Raw genomic sequence first — 9,745 nt, forward strand, 5'->3', positions numbered from 1 at the left:
TTATTGGGCCTCAGTTAATAAAGTTCACATGTAGAAGAGCAACTTGTATCATGATGATGTCTTGTTTAGATGGGTAGTGCATATATAGATCGCAATCAGCGAGGTATAAGCTTGTCTCTACGGGTGTTAATATTGTCACACAGACAGAGGACACAAGCGCCAGCCGACTTCTAATTACAGATACACGGAACTATTTCGTCGGAGCCCTGCACGACATCATTAACAGGATCTTCTGTGTCCACTCATGTACCTATCAAAGCTAGCGCGATCCATCATGGTAAATACACTTTGGTTCCTGGTTGTATAGGCATTCTATATGGAATTTTTTTAATATTTTAATAAAAAGTCCGAATAGGTAAGAACTATTTAAAAAAAACACTTGACTTACTTTTGCATTGATATATAAATCTTGATGAAAAAAAAACAAAAGTTGACCTCACAGCAAAAAAGATAAAATTTGTTTGCTATTATGGGTCACTATTCACACTATTTTAACCAAAATTTTGTCTTTATTGAAAAGAAGTCAAAAGGATATTTTTTCTGTGAAAGGTCAAGTTTATTTAAAAAAAATCAAAAACTTTTTACTTTCAGTTGAATTACTAATTTTTTTTCATATAAGGTGCATATATGGTCACGCAAGTATATGCACGTCGCAGAGCGCCCTAGCCAGCTCGGCCGAGACGACGTACTCAAGGTGCCACGGCGCCGGCGCCTCCGCTGCCGTGCCTGCCTCCGAGCCCGCCGAACGGGATGCCACCACCAGCGAACCCTCCGATAGAGATACCGCCAGCTCCCTCCACGCCATGCAGCCAAGTGATGCTCCCCACGCCGCCCCCAACGCCGCCAAGCGGACCCGTAACGCCGGTGAAGAAGCCGGCTCCGTTGTTGCCGAAGCCCCCGCCGTAGCCGCCGCCGACGGCCGGGAGGCCCGGCAGGTCCCCCATGCCTCCCACGCCCACGAACAGGTTCTTCACGTCCGCCACGCGCGCTCCTGCTGTCACCTGCGCCCTTCTCCGTGGTGGCGGCGGCTTGAAGTGAGGCCTCCGCCACGCCGCCAGCTGAAGCGGGCACGGTCCTCGCAGCCACCACGGCGTGTGCTGCCAGTGCGAACCAGAGCAGGAGCGAGGCTATATGGTGCTACAGGACTTCATGGCCATGGGCTGCACTAGTGACAAGTCTAGCTTATACTTCTACTCACTCTCTCTTGTGTTGTGTGCTTGTGATTGTCAGTGCTGATGCACTAGTGGTTTGGCTAAATAGGCGGAGGAGTACGACGGAGACACCGGGGCAGAAATGTTTGTTCAGGGATGAGGGTGTAAATGAGGCACTTGTGAGGGTTTAATGAGGCTTGTGTGAGAGCGGCGCTGTGAATATTTGTTCAGGGATCAAGAACAGGATGAGTAAATTGCTTTCTCACAAAAGAAGGATGAGTAAATGTGTGTCTAGTAGAGCTGAAGAGGGGCGCGAGGCATTGAATTCAGGGCTGCGTAGAATAGAGGTGAGGCCCGTGGCCCAATAGCTCTCCCTTCGGTGGTTGTTATCAAATACTACATCGATGATCCAACTGTTTTGGAAAGTTTGGCGATATAAGGGAGGCCTGGGCACTCGCCATGGTCAAGGATTACCCACAATGAAAGTAACATAGATGTCAACATCATACATCTCTAGGCAAAATAGATGTTGTGGCAAGTAATTAATGAAGAAAAAGAGACATGTGGTAATATAGCTAGTTACTCATAGTATGAGTAACATCATACTCCCTCTGTCCAGAATTACTTGTCGTGAAAATGAATAAAAGTGGATGTATTTAGAACTAAAATGCGTCTAAATACATCCATTTCTATGACAAGTATTTCAGGACGGAGAGAGTACATATCAAGACAAGATGACTCTATAATCTAATAAATGAAGTGTTAAATGACACCACACAGATGTTACTCCCCACTGTAGACTGATAACATATGCATGTTACTACTCTAAATTACTCCGCACTGTGGCTAGTCTAACCAAGATCTTAGTGACTTGAGATTGTAAGGTGGCGGTTGATGGTATCGAAGAAAGGAGCACAACGCAATACGGAGCAGTCATTCATGAAATCATAGAAATAGGTAGTAGCTTTATTTCTTGTTCTTTCATACATGAGTTTAGGACCTTGAATGTCGAGTCTCACAATCTTGCAAAACATTCACTTACTCTAGGGGTTGGTCATCATACTTCTTTTGTTCGTCTCTCTAAACATTGTGACGCGGTAATAAAGTTCGCGAGTTTGCCTAAAAAAGAAACTCTGCTCGAGTTTCTTCTTCTGTTTTTCCTTCTTCTTTTTTTATTTTGTGTTTTTTATCTTTTCATTTTCAATGGTTTTATTCGGTTTTAATTGTTTTCTCATTTTATTTTTTCTGGTTTTCCTTTATTTCTTATACTTTTCTTTTCTTAATTCTTTCTTGTATTTTCTTCAGTTTCTTTGCTTTTCTTTTGTTTCTTTGTCGGTTTTTATCAGTTTTCTTTGTTGAACACATATCTACTTTTTTCTCAATACCCAATGTGCATTTTTATTCCACACATGAAACTTATTTTTTATACACGCTGGACATTTTGAAATGCATTATGTACATTTTCTAAAAACACATGTTTTGAATACATGGTAGCATTTTTTTTCCCAAATACACGTTGTACATTTTTGCATGGCATAATATTTTTTGAAGTACGCAAGCATTTTTCTACATTGTATAGGTGAATTTACCTAAAATAAACTACAATATCTCATGTCTTACCTTGCAATATTTCTAGCAAAATGGTGAAAGGGTGATGTGCATATGTAATGTGCACCTCCAGTACACTAGAATTTGACACTTTTGAGAACTTGTACAAAAGCCCTAAATAGCAGTCGCTCAAAATTGATAGGAGTCAAAGAAACAAATCGTGGCTCAAAGCTACCCAGAAGCATGGCAGTGTATGGGTTGCATTCACGTGAGTTAGACTTATGTTTGCACCAAACAAGTTATGTCCATGAATAATGATGACGACCAACCATCCACAAATTAATGCATTTGGAACTAGCTAAGGATGTTGTCGTGAGGCATGTGCATGTACATATTAGCAGACATATGTGGTACTCCCTCCGTTCCAAATTACTCGTCGCGGAAATGGATATATCTAGAACTAAAATACATCTAGATACATCCATATCTACGACAAGTAACTCAGAACGGAGGGAGTACATATCTATAAGATAGATGGTCACATGAATAGGTTGAACCATGGAGCTGTCAGATGGTTAGACCCAGTTAGTTTGATACTATGGTGAGCAAGGATCAACCTTCAACTACTATTAGATTGCTGGTGAGCCACACACAGGATTAGGAAGTATCGGTAATTGCACTCAACGTTGGTACTTTGCACTTCACTATGGCCAGCGATGTCACCTGATAATAGTAATACACAAAACAATATTATACGATAGAGTGGATGCAGTGTAGTGAAAGTCTGTACTAGAGTCCAAATGAAGAATGATTATTTCGGAGAAGTGAAGATAGGCAAGACAACGAAGTAGGGGCTCTAGATGGAAAACGTGTCGCTGCATTACTGGTGTACTCGAAGACTGAGGCTCTTCGTTGAGCGACTCTGAGTCCATATTAAGAAACACTCGCATCCCAAACCTTGGTGCCAGTTCGTATGGTTAGGCCTAAGACCGACCAAAGTTTGTTCGTTTGAGAGAAAACATTTTCTATAAATGCCTAAGCATAAATATATTTCTACAGTCCTACTTTCAACATGAGATATATGCCATCGAATTGTGCATAATATAAATTGCTCGATCCATTGAGTTAACTTTAGTTCATAGCGCAAATCAGAGGAACTCAAGGCACAAATTTGACTATGTGGTGAGCTAAGCAATACGATAGCTGTGATGAAGTATATTGTTGGATCTGATGACAAAGTTTAGTGCCGAAATAAGAGGGACCCAATTTACGAATTTGGTAATTTAGTTATCAATGTCTTGGGTCTTGATAACAAGTCTACCTTAAAAATACTACTATCAAAATTACACGAATAGTTTAGAGATCTAAGACACACCTTCCCCAGTGAAAGCTCTACACATCTTGAACAATTCAACTTTGATCCAGCAATTCACTCACATCATTAACACTGCCACCTTAAATTATCTTTTTCTATTCCTAAAATATTTCTTGACTATGCTCTGGGTTCCCTAGTACTCAACATGACATCAGTCCCTGATCGGAGAGCTGGGGATGGCTCAATTGGTTTTGGTCGGGATTTGGATGGCAATGGACCTACAACCCATTAGAGTGGATTAGCTGCGAAGTTAACCATTGTTCTATTTGTCTAGTGGTTTCTACCAAGATGTTTCTTTATGCCCGTCAAAGGCCCTGTTTGGATACTTAACTCGGATTTGGCGGAGCGAGCCCTGGCCGAGGCAGACGGGGACGCGCCCAGCAAGGAGCCGCGCTGGCCTCTCGCGCAGCCCGCCGACCGGATCCGCCGTCCCTGTGCAAGGAGTCGCGTTGGCCGAGGCCGACGGGGACAGGCCACGCAAGGAGCCGCGACTGCTTACCGGTGGGCGGACGGGCCGCAGGGAGACGATGGGGTTGGAACGGGAGGGTAAGGCAGGGCTGCTTACCGGCGGCTGACGGGAGCGCGAATCCGGCGAGGCGCCTTCATGGACGGTGCGAGAGGGAGGGAGGGGGAGGACGAGAAGCTTCGAGGAAGTGGGAGCGATATGCTGCGGGCAGAGTGAGTGAAAAAAGATGTTTTTTAGTGGTCCCAAAAAAATTAACCCAAATAAGTACCTCTTGGGTTGGTTAGATTTTTAGATGGATTATATTCATCTAACCCAAACTAATCCTTCTGTTTGGATATTTTTGAGTTAGTTGACTCCAAATTAACCCAAGCTAACTCTAACTCAGGGAACCAAACAGGGCCAAAGAACCCTGAGATGTTAATCTAGAAAAAATGACGGGAGGTAGCAGATCCCTGAGATGTTAATCCTTTTTTTAAACTGCTGCCGGCCCGTGTGGATGGTCGTAGTGCTTTGTAACGTGGAGCTACACGAGTAGTTCAGTCAGAGTTAGCAGTGTGAATGCTGAGACCGATTGTACTACTACATTGAAGCCGAATTCGACCTCATTTGATAAGGAGAGATTTTTTTTATTGTTATGGTGACTTAATTTCAAATTTTGACCTGTGGTAATGAACAAGAACATTTCTTTTTGTTCTTTTGGAGTACCATGTTTTCATTCTTCAGTTTACCTCGGTATTTTGTCAGTTGCTGCTGTTGTAGTGTATGTACCCACACATATCGTCCACGCTTTGTAACGTGGAACTGTGAGAGTAGATCGACACACGAGTACGCAGGTTGATGGTACATTCAAGCAAACCTTTTTTTACGAATACGCAAAGCTTGTCTACCTTTTCATTGATAAAAGGTGTAGAAAGAGTACAGAGGGGTGCAACGTATGATATGAACGCAGACAGACGTGAACATAATACTCGAAGTAGAGAGAAAGGATGCTCGGCCCGAACAGAAGATACATCACAGGTAAACCTACCAAGCTCGAACGACAAGTGACAATGCCAAACCAACAAGAATACCAATATCACCCGAACCAAAATCGGGGACACCGCGAGCAAGCAAGATAACGCCTTCAAGAAAGAAGACGACGCCGAGCCGCCGCCGCCATCCGATATGGGGTAATAGACCTAGGGTTTCACCTGCGCTCGAAGAGGGGCATAGCTGAAGGCCTTGGCATTGCCTCTAAGAAGGAAACGACACCCGCGGGCGCCGTCGCTGCCAGCACCGACAAGTCGATCAAGGATCTCTCCCTGGCCTAAAGCTGAGCAATCCCATTGCCACCGAGTCTGGAAACGAAGATGAGCAAGTCTCTGTTGGTCGGAACCACCGCGCCGGGAGGGAGCTGGAAGGGCTGCATATACCGTCGAAGTGTGGCACTGCCTCCGGAGCCACGAGCACTGAATCCGGCAAAAGGAGGAGGCTTTGAAACCACACAAAGGGTTTGGGGCAACGACATCCAGCGCTGACAAGCTAGGACAAGAGAGACGCAAATCCGAGTTGTCATGGCCTTAGTCGTCGAGACATCGGCGCGCCTGGCAAGCAGGGAGAGACGCAGCTATATGGTTACCGAGGCCGGAGCTGCTCGACATATGACGCTAACAGTGAAGGACATATGAGAGACGTGGGCTAGGCCGCCGGGGCCAGAATAGCACCAGCAAGTGCCCACTGCGAGGAGCATCGTGTCTGCCACAACATCATATGCATCACCGATTTGCCATGAGAGCCGACACCATCGCTCTAGGAGGGGGAGGAGGGCCATCGAAGACGAGGGGAGCGCCTGCACGGAAGGCAGGCCGCAAACACCCCCGCACCCGGTCATCGGTCTCACGTCCCACCCATGGCCGGCAACAACATCACTAACGACTGGGTCGCACCACCGCGGGGGTGGGGATGGCTACACGGGGCATTCAAGTCAATGACCAGGATCGCCAAAATCGCCACCGACCAGCAAGCTCATGCAACAACTGGTGGAGGGTGCACTGTGTTGGGTCCCAGAGCGGCGGGAAGAGGAGGGAGGCACATGAGGTGTGTGGTGCCCGCGGTGGCCGAGAATGGACAGGGGGTGGCACGGCTAGCCGGAGCCGTAGGGCAGGCCGTCGGGAGGACCGGATCCGGCGTTACCGGACCACCAAAGGACAGCTGATACGTCTCCAACGTATCTATAATTTTTGATTGTTCCATGCTATTATATTATCAACCTTGGATGTTTTATATGCATTTATATGCTATTTTATATGATTTTTGGGACTAACTATTAACCTGGAGCCCAGTGCCAGTTTCTGTTTTTTCCTTGTTTTAGAGTATCGCAGAAAAGGAAAATCAAACGGAGTCCAATTGACCTAAAACTTCACGGAACTTATTTTTGGAACGGAAGCAATCCAGGAGACTTGGAATAGATGTCAGGGAAGCTTCGAGGAAGCCACGAGGCAGGGAGACGCGCCCTACCCCCTGGGCGCGCCCCCACCCTCGTGGCTCCCCTTACTGACTTCTTTCGCCTATATATGTCCATATACCCTAAAAACATCGGGGAGCGGAATAGCTCGGGAGTTCCGCCGCCAGAAGCCTTCGTAGCCACCGAAAACCAATCTAGACCCGTTCCGGCACCCTGTCGGAGGAGGAAAATCCCTCTCCGATGGCCATCTTCATCATCCCGGCGGTCTTCATGACGAGGAGGGAGTAGTTCACCCTCAGGGCTGAGGGTATGTACTAGTAGCTATGTGTTTGATCTCTCTCTCTCTCTCTCTCTCTCTCTCTCTCTCTCTCTCGTGTTCTTGATATCGCACGATCTTGATGTATCGCGAGCTTTGCTATTATGGTTAGATCTTATGATGTTTCTCCCCCTCTACTCTCTTGTAATGGATTGAATTTTCCCTTTGAAGTTATCTTATCAGATTGAGTCTTTAAGGATTTGAGAACACTTGATGTATGTTTTGCATGTGCTTATCTGTGGTGACAATGTGATATCATGTGATCCACTTGATGTATGTTTTGGTGATCAATTTGCGAGTTCCGTGACCTCGTGAACTTCTGCATAGAGGTTGGCACACATTTTCGTCTTGACTCTCCGGTAGAAACTTTGGGGCACTCTTTGAAGTACTTTGTGTTGGTTGAATAGATGAATCTGAGATTGTGTGATGCATATTGTATAATCATACCCACAGATACTTGAGGTGACATTGGAGTATCTAGGTGACATTAGGGTTTTGGTTGATTTGTTTCTTAAGGTGTTATTCTAGTACGAACTCTAGGATAGATTGAACGGAAAGAATAGCTTCATATTATTTTACTACGGACTCTTGAATAGATCGATCAGAAAGAATAACTTTGAGGTGGTTTCGTACCCTACAATAATCTCTTCGTTTGTTCTCCGCTATTAGTGACTTTGGAGTGACTCTTTGTTGCATGTTGAGGGATAGTTATATGATCCAATTATGTTATTATTGTTGAGAGAACTTGCACTAGTGAAGGTATGAACCCTAGGCCTTGTTTCAACATGTTGCAATACCGTTTGTGCTCACTTTTATCATTAGTTATCTTGTTGTTTCTATATTTTCATATTACAAAAACCTTTATCTACTATCCATATTGCACTTGCATCACCAGCTCTTCGTCGAACTAGTGCACCTATACAATTTAACATTGTTTGGGTGTGTTGGGGACACAAGAGACTCTTTGTTATTTTGTTGCAGGGTTGTTTGAGAGAGACAATCTTCATCCTACGCCTTCCACGAATTGATAAACCTTTAGTCATCCACTTGAGGGAAATTTGCCACTGTCCTACAAACCTCTACACTTGGAGGCCCAACAACGTCTATAAGAAGAAGGTTGTGTAGTAGACATCAGCAGCCACTGTGGGGGGTGCGGGCGTGGCACGTGGTGAGGGGTGGGGGCTCGGGGGGTGCGAGGGTAAAGACCCACCCCGCCGCCACATTCATGGGGTTCAGCGAGGCCTCAACAACTGACCCTCTGGCAGCGGCGATGTGGGGGATGGCGGCGGAGAGGCCTGCGGGCGACGACGTGTAGGGTTCCCCCGTGTTGCCAGAGGAGGGCGACGCGAGGGGGGGGTGCGACGGTCCTGACCCTCCCCGCCGCCACCTAAATGGGTCTAGTGCGGCTTCTACGGCCGACCCTCCGACGGGGAAGAGGTCTGTGACTAGTGGTGGCTAGGGTTCCTCCCGTGTCGCCAGAGGAGGGTGACGCGATGGGGGAGGGGGGTGCGACGGTCCAGACCCGCCCTGCCGCCACCTTCATGGAGTCCGGCGCGGTTTCCACGTCCGGCCCTTCGGTTGGGAAGGGTGGCGGAGAGGTCTGCGAGCGGTGGCTAGGGTCCCCCCCTCCCCCCTCCCCCCCCCCCCCCCCCTTTTTCTCTAGAGGGGGGGGACCCCGGTGGGAGGGGAGGGGGGGGGGGCCTAGTTAAAAAGTTCATATGCAGAAGGGCAACTTTTATCATGATGATTTAGATACAAACCATGAGTGACTAGACCTTTTTTACAGAATGGAGGATGAACAAGAATAATTTATTTTCTTCTTCTCGTTTATCATGTAATATCTGATTTTCTGTATATACTTTAAGTCTCTTCAAGTGACTTTGACTAATTTTTCATCAGTCGCTGCTGTTCGACCGGTGACCACACATACTGTTGGCCAGACTACACCATGCATACATGGCAATTACTCCCTCCGTTTGCCTATTTTGGAACGGAGGGGGTACTAACGTACCCTCTGTCTTTCCAGATATTAATATTGTCACTTAGACGGACGACACAATCACATGAACTGGACATGAGTTTGGAACAGCGTGAGCACGCCAACTTGACAACATGACGAGAAGAGTTCTTTAAACTAGCTAGTCGCATACAGTAGTTCGCACACGACCAGACACAACCAGAACCCTGAGCGCCTTCTAGCTACAGACCCACTCCAGCTTCTTGTTTGTCAGTCGCCTCCCGTACGAACCTGTATCTACACCAGACTACTGCGACTGAACTCGGTGCCACACCAGGAGCACACCCTAGGTCCACGCACGAACCTGTATCTACACCAGACTACTGCGACTGAACTCGATGCCACACCAGGAGCACACCCTAGGTCCACGCATGTACGTACGCTAAGCTAACGCAATCCACCGACGAGAACGATGGTGACGTACATATA

At 46.6% G+C, this 9,745-nt stretch overlaps 1 protein-coding gene across 1 annotated transcript; it reads right to left on the reverse strand.

The window, feature by feature from the left end:
* Window positions 1-520: 520 nt before the first annotated feature.
* LOC125506170 (glycine-rich cell wall structural protein 1-like) lies at window positions 521-1,126 on the reverse strand. Its single transcript, XM_048671032.1, has one exon. It carries the CDS (start codon window positions 942-944, stop codon window positions 690-692), a length of 255 nt encoding a protein of 84 aa, XP_048526989.1. The 5' UTR covers window positions 945-1,126; the 3' UTR covers window positions 521-689.
* Window positions 1,127-9,745: the final 8,619 nt, after the last annotated feature.

The sequence above is a fragment of the Triticum urartu genome, chromosome 5, assembly GCF_003073215.2.
Source record: "Triticum urartu cultivar G1812 chromosome 5, Tu2.1, whole genome shotgun sequence".
NCBI lineage: Eukaryota > Viridiplantae > Streptophyta > Magnoliopsida > Poales > Poaceae > Triticum > Triticum urartu.

Excerpts from the sequence above, each read along its gene's own strand:
- LOC125506170 (XM_048671032.1), bottom strand. The coding sequence starts at position 944 with ATGGGGGACCTGCCGGGCCTCCCGGCCGTCGGCGGCGGCTACGGCGGG.